At 42.8% G+C, this 16,713-nt stretch overlaps 1 protein-coding gene across 1 annotated transcript in view; it reads right to left on the bottom strand.

The window, feature by feature from the left end:
• The window catches only part of LOC112238327, a 30,357-nt gene extending 14,467 nt beyond the window's left edge, over positions 1-15,890 (bottom strand). The window contains 6 exon segments of the mRNA XM_042309032.1: positions 664-774; positions 1,051-2,044; positions 2,047-3,162; positions 14,195-14,317; positions 15,209-15,388; positions 15,734-15,890. Of these exon segments, the coding sequence (XP_042164966.1) occupies positions 664-774; positions 1,051-2,044; positions 2,047-3,162; positions 14,195-14,317; positions 15,209-15,268 (2,404 nt within the window). The 5' untranslated portion in view covers positions 15,269-15,388; positions 15,734-15,890.
• Positions 15,891-16,713: the final 823 nt, after the last annotated feature.

The following is a 16,713-nucleotide window of genomic DNA, read 5'->3' as shown; positions in this document are numbered from 1 at the left end:
CACATGACAACAACGTAACATGGTAGCAGCACAACATGGTAGCAACACGTGACAACATGGTAGGAACACATGACAACATGGTAGGAACACATGACAACATGGTAGCAACATGGTAGGAACACAGGACAATAACATGGTAGCAGCACAAAAACATTGTACAAACATTATTGGACAAAGTCAACAGCACAAAGGGCAAGAAGGTAGAGACAACAATACATCACACAAAGCAGACACAACTGTCAGTAAGAGTGTCCATGATTGAGTCTTTTGAATGAAGAGATGGAGATAAAACTGTCCAGTTTGAGTGTTTGTTGCAGCTCGTTCCAGTCGCTTCCTGCCCCGAACTGAAAAGAGTAGAGACCCAGGGATGTGTGCTTTGGGGACCTTTAACAGAATGTGACTGGCAGAACGGGTGTTGTGTGTGGTGGATGAGGGCTGCAGTAGATATCTCAGATAGGGGGGAGTGAGGCCTAAGAGGGTTTTATAAATAAGCAACAACCAAGAACATCTAGCCGCTCGAGAGCATACAGACCTCTGGTGTAAATGAGAAGGTGCACAGGACAGAGGAGTGAAGGAGACGAGCATCTTGTCATTATATACAGATCTCTGGTGTAAAATGGGACACCAACCATTTCTTAAAAACGTATGCACGCAGATTCTTACCCAGTTTACATTTCAGCAGAGGCTCCAGCAGTTTAAAGATGGCCATCCTGATGGCCTGCATCTCAGTCTGGACCCTCTGTGCCACGGCGGAGGGCACTCGGACGACACCATCTGGAGAGAGGTGAGAGACGGGGGAGAAGGACTCACATCAGGTGTAAACATTCATGTAGGACCAACAAAAAACCACTTGTTTAGGACTTCTCTGGAAAGTGGACAATGCTGTCCACTGGAAAAGAGAGAGGAATACACAAGAGATCCTGTTGACGGCAGCTGCATTGGAGAAGAGCAAGAGAGCGTACGAAAAAAACATTCTGTCCCATTTCAAATAGATATTCAGCTCTTAGCTGCCAATGTGGTACATCAATACAAATAAACATGTCCACCCACCTGCGCCAGTGTGTTGGTAGGCTGTGCTGAGACTACAGGCTCGGTCGTACCTCTCACACAGATCCCAGACCGGTTGACCGACAGTGGGCCTCTTGATGGGTCGTCTGTCCCTCAGGGTGCGACAGTGGACCAGCGCTACCAGCAAGGTGTCCAGCCAACCCAAACTGTGCTCATTCTTCCAGAACAGGTGAGGTCCGGGAACTGGGACCAACTCCCCCATCGAGATCAGTCCCGGGTCAAAGTCGGGCAACACTTCCTGCGTGTATTTAATAAGAGGAGTCTTTCTTGGCCGGCCCCTTTTCTTTTTCGGCGCCGGTGTCAGGACTTCCACTTTGACGCTTACTTCCTGTTCCTCGTCCTCGTCGCTTAGTTGTCGGGCGTTCTGAGCTCTTCTTCTAGCTCTGATAGGACCGTCATCTTCCTGACCATCATGCACTTTGCTCTGACTGAGGTCCACACTGCAGGGTCTACAGACCCCCTGCGGGGGGCGCTCTTCATCCTGTATCTTCTCTTCCTCGTCAAAGACAGGCAGATCCTCCTCATCTTTCTCTAAAGCAGCCTCCCATGGGACAGGTAGAGTCTCTAGCAGAGAAAAAGCCTCCCCTGGAACAGGTAGAGCCTCCTCTAGCAGAGAGACAGCCTCCCCTGGGACAGGTAGAGCCTCCCCTAGCAGAGAGAAAGCCTCCCCTGGGACAGGTAGAGCCTCCTCTAGCAGAGAGACAGCCTCCCCTGGGACAGGTAGAGCCTCCTCTAGCAGAGAGACAGCCTCCCATGGGACAGGTAGAGCCTCCTCTAGCAGAGAGACAGCCTCCCCTGGGACAGGTAGAGCCTCCTCTAGCAGAGAGACAGCCTCCCATGGGACAGGTAGAGCCTCCTCTAGCAGAGAGACAGCCTCCCCTGGGACAGGTAGAGGCTCCTCTAGCAGAGAGACAGCCTCCCCTGGGACAGGTAGAGCCTCCTCTAGCAGAGAGACAGCCTCCCCTGGGACAGGTCCCCTGGGAGAGCCTCCTCTAGCAGAGAGACAGCCTCCCATGGGACAGGTAGAGCCTCCTCTAGCAGAGAGACAGCCTCCCCTGGGACAGGTAGAGCCTCCTCTAACAGAGAGACAGCCTCCCCTGGGACAGGTAGAGCCTCCTCTAACAGAGAGACAGCCTCCCCTGGGACAGGTAGAGCCTCCTCTAGCAGAGAGACAGCCTCCCCTGGGACAGGTAGAGCCTCTAGCAGAGAGACAGCCTCCCCTGGGACAGGTAGAGCCTCCTCTAGCAGAGAGACAGCCTCCCCTGGGACAGGTAGAGCCTCCTCTAGCAGAGAGACAGCCTCCCCTGGGACAGGTAGAGCCTCTAGCAGAGAGACAGCCTCCCCTGGGACAGGTAGAGCCTCCTCTAGCAGAGAGACAGCCTCCCCTGGAACAGGTAGAGCCTCCTCTAGCAGAGAGACAGCCTCCCCTGGGACAATCAGAGCCTCTAGGAGACGGACTGTGTCCTGTAAATTAGGGACAGTTACCCGTGGAGCCAAAACTTTCTCTGTAGCAACCACATTCTTCTCTGGGACAGAAACAGCCTTGTCTAAGGGACAGATAACCTCCTTTGGTACAGGCTCAGCATCTACAAAAGACAGTTGTGACGTAGGTACAGTCTTCTCTGGGAGAGGCAACCCCTTGTCTAAAGTAGGTGTAACCTCCTCTGGGAGAAAGACACCATCTTCTCCCTCATCTAGGACTTTCTGGTCCATTTCCTCTGGTATCGGCCAATCAGAATCCTTGTGGTATCCATTGGCCCCTCCCCTCTCAGGAAGTGGATAGTTGAGGGTTTTATCCACCAGCTCCATGTCTGTGGGTTCTGATTGGCCGATTCTCTCCTTCTGTACTAGTGTTGTGTGCTTCGTCTTACGAAAGCAGTCTTCCCCATTGAGTTTGGAGCTGGTGATCCTGACGACTGGGCGACTCTCATTCTGTGACACGGCCTCCTCCAATCGTGCGCTTTTGGGGGAAGTTACAGAGTCTCCAATCTCCAACCCACTCTTCCTCTTCCTCCCCGTCTGTGTTTGGGGTAGAGGGGGTACGAGGCTGGCCAGGACATCTTCCAAAGGCCGGGAGACCAGGGGAAACAGGCACTGTGGGGGGGTGGAGGCCAGAGGTTATTTAGATGGGTAGGTTTATTTAAAAACAGGCTAGTCAATTAAGAACAAAATTGTTATTTAAGGCCTGGCAACAACAAATAAATTATTATAAATGGGCAACTTCTTCAACCTAGAACTTGCATTCACTCTTTCTGTCAAGGTGAGGCCAAGGACAACATCCACTCTCTATAACGTAGCACGGTGAAAGGCCACGTTAGCAGGAGGACGGTGAAAGGCCACGTTAGCAGGAGGACGGTGAAAGGCCACGTTAGCAGGAGGACGGTGAAAGGATACATTAGCAGGAGGACAGTGAAAGGCCACGTTAGCAGGAGGACAGTGAAAGGCCACGTTAGCAAAGTGTCCGACTGTATTTACTACCAACAGTAACAGAATTCACCCATGTCTTAAGACCCTCGTAATACTGCCACTACGCCAGACAGCAAAGCCAACCCAGACACTGAAACAATGTTTCAGACAGACAAACTACTAAAAGGGGCATCTTGTTTCAGACAGACAAACTACTAAAAGGGGCATCTTGTTTCAGACAGACAAACTACTAAAAGGGGCATCTTGTTTCAGACAGACAAACTACTGAAAGGGGCATCTTGTTTCAGACAGACAAACTACTAAAAGGGGCATCTTGTTTCAGACAGACAAACTACTAAAAGGGGCATCTTGTTTCAGACAGACAAACTACTAAAAGGGGCATCTTGTTTCAGACAGACAAACTACTAAAAGGGGCATCTTGTTTCAGACAGACAAACTACTAAAAGGGGCATCTTGTTTCAGACAGACAAACTACTAAAAGGGGCATCTTGTTTCAGACAGACAAACTACTAAAAGGGGCATCTTGTTTCAGACAGACAAACTACTGAAAGACAAACTACTAAAAGGGCATCTTGTTTCAGACAGACAAACAAAAAGGGGCATCTTGTTTCAGACTACTAAAAGGGGCATCTTGTTTCAGACAGACAAACTACTAAAAGGGGCATCTTGTTTCAGACAGACAAACTACTAAAAGGGGCATCTTGTTTCAGACAGACAAACTACTAAAAGGGGCATCTTGTTTCAGACAGACAAACTACTAAAATCTTGGGGCATCTTGTTTCAGACAGACAAACTACTAAAAGGGGCATCTTGTTTCAGACAGACAAACTACTAAAACAAACTACTAAAAGGCATCTTGTTTCAGACAGACAAACTACTAAAAGGGGCATCTTGTTTCAGACAACAAACTACTAAAAGGGGCATCTTGTTTCAGACAAACTACTACTAAAGGGGCATCTTGTTTCAGACAAACTACTAAAAGGGGCATCTTGTTTCAGACAAACCACTAAAAGGGGCATCTTGTTTCAGACAAACCACTAAAAGGGACATCTTGTTTCAGACAGACAAACTACTAAAAGGGGCATCTTGTTTCAGACAGACAAACTACTAAAAGGGGCATCTTGTTTCATCTTGTTCTTGTTTCAGACAGACAAACTACTAAAAGGGGCATCTTGTTTCAGACAGACTACTAAAAGGGGCATCTTGTTTCAGACAGACAAACTACTAAAAGGGGCATCTTGTTTCAGACAGACAAACTACTAAAAGGGGCATCTTGTTTCAGACAGACAAACTACTAAAAGGGGCATCTTGTTTCAGACAAACTACTAAAAGGGGCATCTTGTTTCAGACAAACCACTAAAAGGGGCATCTTGTTTCAGACAAACCACTAAAAGGGACATCTTGTTTCAGACAGACAAACTACTAAAAGGGGCATCTTGTTTCAGACAGACAAACTACTAAAAGGGGCATCTTGTTTCAGACAGACAAACTACTAAAAGGGGCATCTTGTTTCAGACAGACAAACTACTAAAAGGGGCATCTTGTTTCAGACAGACAAACTACTGAAAGGGGCATCTTGTTTCAGACAGACAAACTACTGAAAGGGGCATCTTGTTTCAGACAGACAAACTACTAAAAGGGGCATCTTGTTTCAGACAGACAAACTACTAAAAGGGGCATCTTGTTTCAGACAGACAAACTACTAAAAGGGGCATCTTGTTTCAGACAGACAAACTACTAAAAGGGGCATCTTGTTTCAGACAAAAACTACTAAAAGGGGCATCTTGTTTCAGACAAAACTACTAAAAGGGGCATCTTGTTTCAGACAAAAACCACTAAAAGGGGCATCTTGTTTCAGACAAACCACTAAAAGTTTCAGACAAACTCTTGTTTCAGACAGACAAACTACTAAAAGGGGCATCTTGTTTCAGACAGACAAACTACTAAAAGGGGCATCTTGTTTCAGACAGACAAACTACTAAAAGGGGCATCTTGTTTCAGACAGACAAACTACTAAAAGGGGCATCTTGTTTCAGACAGACAAACTACTAAAAGGGGCATCTTGTTTCAGACAGACAAACTACTAAAAGGGGCATCTTGTTTCAGACAGACAAACTACTAAAAGGGGCATCTTGTTTCAGACAGACAAACTACTAAAAGGGGCATCTTGTTTCAGACAAACAAACTACTAAAAGGGGCATCTTGTTTCAGACAGACAAACTACTAAAAGGGGCATCTTGTTTCAGACAGACAAACTACTAAAAGGGGCATCTTGTTTCAGACAGACAAACTACTAAAAGGGGCATCTTGTTTCAGACAGACAAACTACTAAAAGGGGCATCTTGTTTCAGACAGACAAACTACTAAAAGGGGCATCTTGTTTCAGACAAACTACTAAAAGGGGCATCTTGTTTCAGACAAACTACTAAAAGGGGCATCTTGTTTCAGACAGACAAACTACTAAAAGGGGCATCTTGTTTCAGACAGACAAACTACTAAAAGGGGCATCTTGTTTCAGACAGACAAACTACTAAAAGGGGCATCTTGTTTCAGACAGACAAACTACTAAAAGGGGCATCTTGTTTCAGACAGACAAACTACTAAAAGGGGCATCTTGTTTCAGACAGACAAACTACTAAAAGGGGCATCTTGTTTCAGACAGACAAACTACTAAAAGACAAACTACTAAAAGGGGCATCTTGTTTCAGACAAACTACTAAAAGATCTTGTTTCACAAACCACTAAAAGGGGTTTCATCTTGTTTCAGACAGACAAACTACTAAAAGGGGCATCTTGTTTCAGACAGACAAACTACTAAAAGGGGCATCTTGTTTCAGACAGACAAACTACTAAAAGGGGCATCTTGTTTCAGACAGACAAACTACTAAAAGGGGCATCTTGTTTCAGACAAACTACTAAAAACTACTAAAAGGGGCATCTTGTTTCAGACAAACTACTAAAAGGGGCATCTTGTTTCAGACAACAAACTACTAAAAGGGGCATCTTGTTTCAGACAGACAAACTACTAAAAGGGGCATCTTGTTTCAGACAGACAAACTACTAAAAGGGGCATCTTGTTTCAGACAGACAAACTACTAAAAGGGGCATCTTGTTTCAGACAGACAAACTACTAAAAGGGGCATCTTGTTTCAGACAGACAAACTACTAAAAGAGGCATCTTGTTTCAGACAAACTACTAAAAGGGGCATCTTGTTTCAGACAAACCACTAAAAGGGGCATCTTGTTTCAGACAAACTACTAAAAGGGGCATCTTGTTTCAGACAAACCACTAAAAGGGGCATCTTGTTTCAGACAGACAAACTACTAAAAGGGGCATCTTGTTTCAGACAGACAAACTACTAAAAGGGGCATCTTGTTTCAGACAGACAAACTACTAAAAGGGGCATCTTGTTTCAGACAGACAAACTACTAAAAGGGGCATCTTGTTTCAGACAGACAAACTACTAAAAGGGGCATCTTGTTTCAGACAGACAAACTACTAAAAGGGGCATCTTGTTTCAGACAGACAAACTACTAAAAGGGGCATCTTGTTTCAGACAGACAAACTACTAAAAGGGGCATCTTGTTTCAGACAAACCACTAAAAGGGGGGCATCTTGTTTCAGACAGACAAACTACTAAAAGGGGCATCTTGTTTCAGACAGACAAACTACTAAAAGGGGCATCTTGTTTCAGACAGACAAACTACTAAAAGGGGCATCTTGTTTCAGACAGACAAACTACTAAAAGGGGCATCTTGTTTCAGACAAACTACTAAAAGGGGCATCTTGTTTCAGACAAACTACTAAAAGGGGCATCTTGTTTCAGACAAACAAACTACTAAAAGGGGCATCTTGTTTCAGACAAACAAACTACTAAAAGGGGCATCTTGTTTCAGACAGACAAACTACTAAAAGGGGCATCTTGTTTCAGACAAAAACTACTAAAAGGGGCATCTTGTTTCAGACAAACTACTAAAAGGGGCATCTTGTTTCAGACAGACAAACTACTAAAAGGGGCATCTTGTTTCAGACAGACAAACTACTAAAAGGGGCATCTTGTTTCAGACAGACAAACTACTAAAAGGGGCATCTTCTTGTTTCAGACAGACAAACTACTAAAAGGGGCATCTTGTTTCAGACAGACAAACTACTAAAAGGGGCATCTTGTTTCAGACAGACAAACTACTAAAAGGGGCATCTTGTTTCAGACAGACAAACTACTAAAAGGGACAGACAAACTACTAAAAGGGGCATCTTGTTTCAGACAGACAAACTACTAAAAGGGGCATCTTGTTTCAGACAGACAAACTACTAAAAGGGGCATCTTGGGACAAACTACTAAAAGGGGCATCTTGTTTCAGACAGACAAACTACTAAAAGGGGCATCTTGTTTCAGACAGACAAACTACTAAAAGGGGCATCTTGTTTCAGACAGACAAACTACTAAAAGGGGCATCTTGTTTCAGACAGACAAACTACTAAAAGGGGCATCTTGTTTCAGACAGACAAACTACTAAACAGACAAACTACTAAAAGGGCATCTTGTTTCAGACAGACAAACTACTAAAAGGGGCATCTTGTTTCAGACAGACAAACTACTAAAAGGGGCATCTTGTTTCAGACAGACAAACTACTAAAAGGGGCATCTTGTTTCAGACAGACAAACTACTAAAAGGGGCATCTTGTTTCAGACAAAAACTACTAAAAGGGGCATCTTGTTTCAGACAAAAACTACTAAAAGGGGCATCTTGTTTCAGACAAACTACTAAAAGGGGCACTAAAAACTACTAAAAGGGGCATCTTGTTTCAGACAAACCACTAAAAGGGTTTCAGACATCTTGTTTCAGACAGACAAACTACTAAAAGGGGCATCTTGTTTCAGACAGACAAACTACTAAAAGGGGCATCTTGTTTCAGACAGACAAACTACTAAAAGGGGCATCTTGTTTCAGACAGACAAACTACTAAAAGGGCATCTTGTTTCAGACAGACAAACTACTAAAAGGGGCATCTTGTTTCAGACAGACAAACTACTAAAAGGGGCATCTTGTTTCAGACAAAAACTACTAAAAGGGGCATCTTGTTTCAGACAAACAAACTACTAAAAGGGGCATCTTGTTTCAGACAGAAAAACTACTAAAAGGGGCATCTTGTTTCAGACAGACAAACTACTAAAAGGGGCATCTTGTTTCAGACAGACAAACTACTAAAAGGGGCATCTTGTTTCAGACAGACAAACTACTAAAAGGGGCATCTTGTTTCAGACAGACAAACTACTAAAAGGGGCATCTTGTTTCAGACAGACAAACTACTAAAAGGGGCATCTTGTTTCACAGACAGACAAACTACTAAAAGGGGCATCTTGTTTCAGACAGACAAACTACTAAAAGGGGCATCTTGTTTCAGACAGACAAACTACTAAAAGGGGCATCTTGTTTCAAAAGACAGACAAACTACTAAAAGGGGCATCTTGTTTCAGACAGACAAACTACTAAAAGGGGCATCTTGTTTCAGACAAACTACTAAAAGGGGCATCTTGTTTCAGACATCTTGTTTCAGACAAACTACTAAAAGGGGCATCTTGTTTCAGACAAACTACTAAAAGGGGCATCTTGTTTCAGACAAACTACTAAAAGGGGCATCTTGTTTCAGACAAACTACTAAAAGGGGCATCTTGTTTCAGACAGACAAACTACTAAAAGGGGCATCTTGTTTCAGACAGACAAACTACTAAAAGGGGCATCTTGTTTCAGACAGACAAACTACTAAAAGGGGCATCTTGTTTCAGACAGACAAACTACTAAAAGGGGCATCTTGTTTCAGACAGACAAACTACTAAAAGGGGCATCTTGTTTCAGACAGACAAACTACTAAAAGGGGCATCTTGTTTCAGATCAGACAAACTACTAAAAGGGGCATCTTGTTTCAGACAGACAAACTACTAAAAGGGGCATCTTGTTTCAGACAAACAAACTACTAAAAGGGGCATCTTGTTTCAGACATCTTGTTTCAGACAGACAAACTACTAAAAGGGGCATCTTGTTTCAGACAGACAAACTACTAAAAGGGGCATCTTGTTTCAGACAGACAAACTACTAAAAGGGGCATCTTGTTTCAGACAGACAAACTACTAAAAGGGGCATCTTGTTTCAGACAAACTACTAAAAGGGGCATCTTGTTTCAGACAAACTACTAAAAGGGGCATCTTGTTTCAGACAAAAACTACTAAAAGGGGCATCTTGTTTCAGACAGACAAACTACTAAAAGGGGCATCTTGGTTTCAGACAGACAAACTCTTCTTGTTTCAGACAGACAAACTACTAAAAGGGGCATCTTGTTTCAGACAAACAAACTAAAAGGGGCATCTTGTTTCAGACAAAAACTACTAAAAGGGGCATCTTGTTTCAGACAAACTACTAAAAGGGGCATCTTGTTTCAGACAGACAAACTACTAAACATCTTGTTTCAGACAGAAAACTACTAAAAGGGGCATCTTGTTTCAGACAGACAAACTACTAAAAGGGGCATCTTGTTTCAGACAGACAAACTACTAAAAGGGGCATCTTGTTTCAGACAGACAAACTACTAAAAGGGACAGACAAACTACTCTTGTTTCAGACAGACAAACTACTAAAAGGGGCATCTTGTTTCAGACAGACAAACTACTAAAAGGGGCATCTTGTTTCAGACAGACAAACTACTAAAAGGGGCATCTTGTTTCAGACAGACAAACTACTAAAAGGCATCTTGTTTCAGACAGACAAACTACTAAAAGGGGCATCTTGTTTCAGACAGACAAACTACTAAAAGGGGCATCTTGTTTCAGACAGACAAACTACTAAAAGGGGCATCTTGTTTCAGACAGACAAACTACTAAAAGGGGCATCTTGTTTCAAACTACTAAAAGGACTAAAAGGGCATCTTGTTTCAGACACTACTAAAAGGGGCATCTTGTTTCAGACAGACAAACTACTAAAAGGGGCATCTTGTTTCAGACAGACAAACTACTAAAAGGGGCATCTTGTTTCAGACAGACAAACTACTAAAAGGGGCATCTTGTTTCAGACAGACAAACTACTAAAAAGGGGCATCTTGTTTCAGACAGACAAACTACTAAAAGGGGCATCTTGTTTCAACAGACAAACTACTAAAAGGGGCATCTTGTTTCAGACAGACAAACTACTAAAAGGGGCATCTTGTTTCAGACAGACAAACTACTAAAAGGGGCATCTTGTTTCAGACAACAAACTACTAAAAGGGGCATCTTGTTTCAGACAGACAAACTACTAAAAGGGGCATCTTGTTTCAGACAAAAACTACTAAAAGGGGCATCTTGTTTCAGACAAACAAACTACTAAAAGGGGACAGACATCTTGTTTCAGACAGACAAACTACTAAAAGGGGCATCTTGTTTCAGACAGACAAACTACTAAAAGGGGCATCTTGTTTCAGACAGACAAACTACTAAAAGGGGCATCTTGTTTCAGACAGACAAACTACTAAAAGGGGCATCTTGTTTCAGACAGACAAACTACTAAAAGGGGCATCTTGTTTCAGACAGACAAACTACTAAAAGGGGCATCTTGTTTCATCTTGTTTCAGACAGACAAACTACTAAAAGGGGCATCTTGTTTCAGACAGACAAACTACTAAAAGGGGCATCTTGTTTCAGACAGACAAACTACTAAAAGGGGCATCTTGTTTCAGACAGACAAACTACTAAAAGGGGCATCTTGTTTCAGACAGACAAACTACTAAAAGGGGCATCTTGTTTCAGACAGACAAACTACTAAAAGGGGCATCTTGTTTCAGACAGACAAACTACTAAAAGGGGCATCTTGTTTCAGACAGACAAACTACTAAAAGACATCTTGTTTCAGACAGACAAACTACTAAAAGGGGCATCTTGTTTCAGACAAACTACTAAAAGGGGCATCTTGTTTCAGACAAACTACTAAAAGGGGCATCTTGTTTCAGACAACAAACTACTAAAATCTTGTTTCAAACTACTAAAAGGGGCATCTTGTTTCAGACAGACAAACTACTAAAAGGGGCATCTTGTTTCAGACAGACAAACTACTAAAAGGGGCATCTTGTTTCAAAGGGGCATCTTGTTTCAGACAGACAAACTACTAAAAGGGGCATCTTGTTTCAGACAGACAAACTACTAAAAGGGGCATCTTGTTTCAGACAGACAAACTACTAAAAGGGGCATCTTGTTTCAGACAGACAAACTACTAAAAGGGGCATCTTGTTTCAGACAGACAAACTACTAAAAGGGGCATCTTGTTTCAGACAGACAAACTACTAAAATCTTGTTTCAGACAGACAAACTACTAAAAGGCATCTTGTTTCAGACAGACAAACTACTAAAAGGGGCATCTTGTTTCAGACAGACAAACTACTAAAAGGGGCATCTTGTTTCAGACAGACAAACTACTAAAAGGGGCATCTTGTTTCAGACAGACAAACTACTAAAATCTTGTTTCAGGGCATCTTGTTTCAGACAAACTACTAAAAGGGGCATCTTGTTTCAGACAAACTACTAAAAGGGGCATCTTGTTTCAGACAAACTACTAAAAGGGGCATCTTGTTTCAGACAGACAAACTACTAAAAGGGCATCTTGTTTCAGACAGACAAACTACTAAAATCTTGTTTCAGGGGCATCTTGTTTCAGACAGACAAACTACTAAAAGGGTTTCAGACATCTTCTTGTTTCAGACAGACAAACTACTAAAAGGGGCATCTTGTTTCAGACAGACAAACTACTAAAAGGGGCATCTTGTTTCAGACAGACAAACTACTAAAAGGGGCATCTTGTTTCAGACAGACAAACTACTAAAAGGGGCATCTTGTTTCAGACAGACAAACTACTAAAAGGGGCATCTTGTTTCATCTTGTTTCAGACAGACAAACTACTAAAAGGGGCATCTTGTTTCAGACAGACAAACTACTAAAAGGGCATCTTGTTTCAGACAGACAAACTACTAAAAGGGGCATCTTGTTTCAGACAGACAAACTACTAAAAGGGGCATCTTGTTTCAGACAAACTACTAAAAGGGGCATCTTGTTTCAGACAAACTACTAAAAGGGGCATCTTGTTTCAGACAAACTACTAAAAGGGGCATCTTGTTTCAGACAAACCACTAAAAGGGACATCTTGTTTCAGACAGACAAACTACTAAAAGGGGCATCTTGTTTCAGACAGACAAACTACTAAAAGGGGCATCTTGTTTCAGACAGACAAACTACTAAAAGGGGCATCTTGTTTCAGACAGACAAACTACTAAAAGGGGCATCTTGTTTCAGACAGACAAACTACTAAAAGGGGCATCTTGTTTCAGACAGACAAACTACTAAAAGGGGCATCTTGTTTCAGACAGACAAACTACTAAAAGGGGCATCTTGTTTCAGACAGACAAACATCTTGTTTCACTAAAAGGGGCATCTTGTTTCAGACAACAAACTACTAAAAGGGGCATCTTGTTTCAGACAAACTACTAAAAGGGGCATCTTGTTTCAGACAAACTACTAAAAGGGGCATCTTGTTTCAGACAAACTACTAAAAGGGGCATCTTGTTTCAGACAGACAAACTACTAAAAGGGGCATCTTGTTTCAGACAGACAAACTACTAAAAGGGGCATCTTGTTTCAGACAGACAAACTACTAAAAGGGGCATCTTGTTTCAGACAGACAAACTACTAAAAGGGGCATCTTGTTTCAGACAGACAAACTACTAAAAGAAAGGGGCATCTTGTTTCAGACAGACAAACTACTAAAAGGGGCATCTTGTTTCAGACAGACAAACTACTAAAAGGGGCATCTTGTTTCAGACAGACAAACTACTAAAAGGGGCATCTTGTTTCAGACAGACAAACTACTAAAAGGGGCATCTTGTTTCAGACAGACAAACTACTAAAAGGGGCATCTTGTTTCAGACAGACAAACTACTAAAAGGGGCATCTTGTTTCAGACAGACAAACTACTAAAAGGGGCATCTTGTTTCAGACAGACAAACTACTAAAAGGGGCATCTTGTTTCAGACAGACAAACTACTAAAAGGGGCATCTTGTTTCAGACAGACAAACTACTAAAAGGGGCATCTTGTTTCAGACAGACAAACTACTAAAAGGGGCATCTTGTTTCAGACAGACAAACTACTAAAAGGGGCATCTTGTTTCAGACAGACAAACTACTAAAAGGGGCATCTTGTTTCAGACAGACAAACTACTAAAAGGGGCATCTTGTTTCAGACAGACAAACTACTAAAAGGGGCATCTTGTTTCAGACAGACAAACTACTAAAAGGGGCATCTTGTTTCAGACAGACAAACTACTAAAAGGGGCATCTTGTTTCAGACAGACAAACTACTAAAAGGGGCATCTTGTTTCAGACAGACAAACTACTAAAAGGGGCATCTTGTTTCAGACAGACAAACTACTAAAAGGGGCATCTTGTTTCAGACAAAAACTACTAAAAGGGGCATCTTGTTTCAGACAAACTACTAAAAGGGGCATCTTGTTTCAGACAAACTACTAAAAGGGGCATCTTGTTTCAGACAAACCACTAAAACGGGCGTCTCGTTTCAGACAAACCATTAAAACGGGTGTCTTTGATCCTCACTCATTGGCCCTGCTTTGTGAAATACCCCACTGTTTTTGTCGATGTCGTGCTGATTGTGTTCGCGTTAGCCTACCTGTGGGTCAGTGCAGAGGGTGATGACCTCCTGGATGCTGATCCTATAGGAACGCAGAGCCCGAGTCTGCCCTTTAGCAGCACACCACGGACAGGTCTCCAAGGAGGCTGAGCGCTCCTGGATCTGCAGGAGGGACCAATCATTATGACAACAAAGAACATGTTAATAACCTGATCCATATTAGGAGAAGGGAGGGCAGCTTTGTCGCCTAGGAGACAACACACCGTAACACATCGCAGAGCATCGTACAGCATAATTGAGAACAGTTGAGCATCGCTGAGTGTCATACAGTATCATTGAGTAAACATGGAATATCATTGGATATCTTTCTAAATATAATTCAGTGCTTTAGTGCAGGGGTGGGTAATTCCAGTCCTCGAGGGCCTGATAGGTGTCACAGTTTTGCCCCCCTTCCCCCTTGCTAACACACCTGACTCCAATAATCACCTAATCATGATCTTCAGTTTAGAATACAATGTGATTAATCATCTCCGTTTGCTAGGGATGGAGAAAGAGTGTAACACCCCCAATCAGGCCCTGGAGGACTGGAGTTTCCCCACCCCTGTTTAAGTGTATCGAATACACTGTCATTGATAATAAGATATTTGGAGAATAAGTCAATGTCATATAGTACTCTGGAGTATCAGGTCAGAGTACACAGGATCTTTGAGTTTGTTAGAGCGAGTATCAACGTATCAGAGCTGAATATTATTACAGAGTCCAGTCCAATCATAATGAAGTTCAGTGATTTGAGTCGGAGTTCACAGGGACATTCATTATGTGCAATGTACCAGACGGCATATCAATTGATGTAAAGCCTCAAAAAAACATCCACACAAACGTTTCGCCTTTTAAAAGCAAAGATTTCCGATTTTCATTGAGTATATTCTTTTGTTGGATTTTGATTTGGATACAATAAGGAGATTATACCCAATATAAATCCTTAAATCCAAAATAGCTTTGCACAAGTGACAGCAAGGGTAGAGGAGAGGAAGACAAATGAGTTCGACTGACTTTTTCCCAATACCCTGCAAGTGGGCCCGGGGCCCCCAAACCAGTGCCTTCGCAACTCATCACAGGTAAATCTGCTGTTCCTTGTTGTTGTTGTGTCCAGTGCTGTCTGTGTCCAGCGCTAGTCACTATACATTACCATATCCCTGTGACCAACCAGGCTCACCTCCTCCGCATGAAGGGCTACAGGGGGGGGGAACAGCACATTGGCAGAGTTAACGTAGCAAAACGTTGGCATTACGTTTGGATCGCACGCTAACGGCTTAGCGTTAGGTACGTCCACAATTGTTAATAATAATGTCAAAATACAGTTCATATGATCATAATGGATCCAATTGCTACTATGATACCACATGAAACTCGTAACACAAAAAAAATATATAAAAATAGCAACGTTAGCTAGCTTGCTAATCTAAGGTGGTGGTGATTAGCTAGCTTATTAGCAATGCAAGCTAACCTTAGCTAGCTACCGAGTAGTTCGAGAATTGCGCTGCTGGACCTCAAACCTGGCTATTATTTTTTACCTACCTCGCTAAAGAGCATACTCTATTCAATTTAGAGACGATGGTAATCACGATAATTCATCAACTCCTGCCGGTGGTGTGTCGTTTTCCATTCGCGTCCCTGTATCGTGGTCGAAACTTCCTGTTTCCGGTTGGGGGCTTGACGCCGGTTTGTGTAGCAAAGTTTACCTTCCCCCTTTCGAACGAGGAAACAAGCCGTTGTTGTACCGCCTTCTACTGGTCAGATAAATGTATTACACCTTATTGTCTAGACTTGGTACAATGTGATTCAAATCGAGAAAGAACAGCAGATTCAAGTAGCTGCGACACACAGACACTGTGAAGGCCTAGAGATTCTGAAAAAGGATATGTTTTGCTAGCTAGCCGGTAATATAGCCCAGAGTACCACTGACCTGACTGGTGTAATGAGGGCTTTGTATTTAATAATAATAATAATAATGAAATCTAATCAATTGAATACATTTGATGATAATATAAGATAATATGCTTATTTATAATGTGAATAAGGGCTGTATTACTATTCTAAAGGAGGGAACTGTAAAAAAACACACAAAAAAAACAAGACTAATGTAAAATAGAGTAAAATGCGAATATTTCATCCTTTGTTATCCACATTTTTAAGTGGCGCTTTCTGATTTGAATTTACAAGAGGAGAAACATTAAAGGAAGAGGGGGTACGGGGGTTCTTTGGGGTACGGGGTTCTTTGGGGTATGGGGGTTCTTTGGGGTATGGGGGGGGTTCTTTGGGGGGGGTTCTTTGGGGGGTTCTTTGGGGTACGGGGGTTCTTTGGGGTACGGGGTTCTTTGGGGTACGGGGGGTTTCGGGGTGGTGAGGTACCCGTTATCTGAAAAACAATGCCCCCTTCATTTATAGCTCAGTGCTCCTGTCTCTCCTCCCCCCACATCCCCTTCTACTGTCTCTCGTTTATACTTATACCTCCCACCCCTTTCCTTCTTTTCCCCGGCTGTACCCCCATACCTCTC

Source organism: Oncorhynchus tshawytscha, linkage group LG30, assembly GCF_018296145.1.
Source record: "Oncorhynchus tshawytscha isolate Ot180627B linkage group LG30, Otsh_v2.0, whole genome shotgun sequence".
Classification (NCBI taxonomy): Eukaryota; Metazoa; Chordata; class Actinopteri; order Salmoniformes; family Salmonidae; genus Oncorhynchus; species Oncorhynchus tshawytscha.
This window is presented reverse-complemented; position numbering and strand designations above follow the sequence as displayed.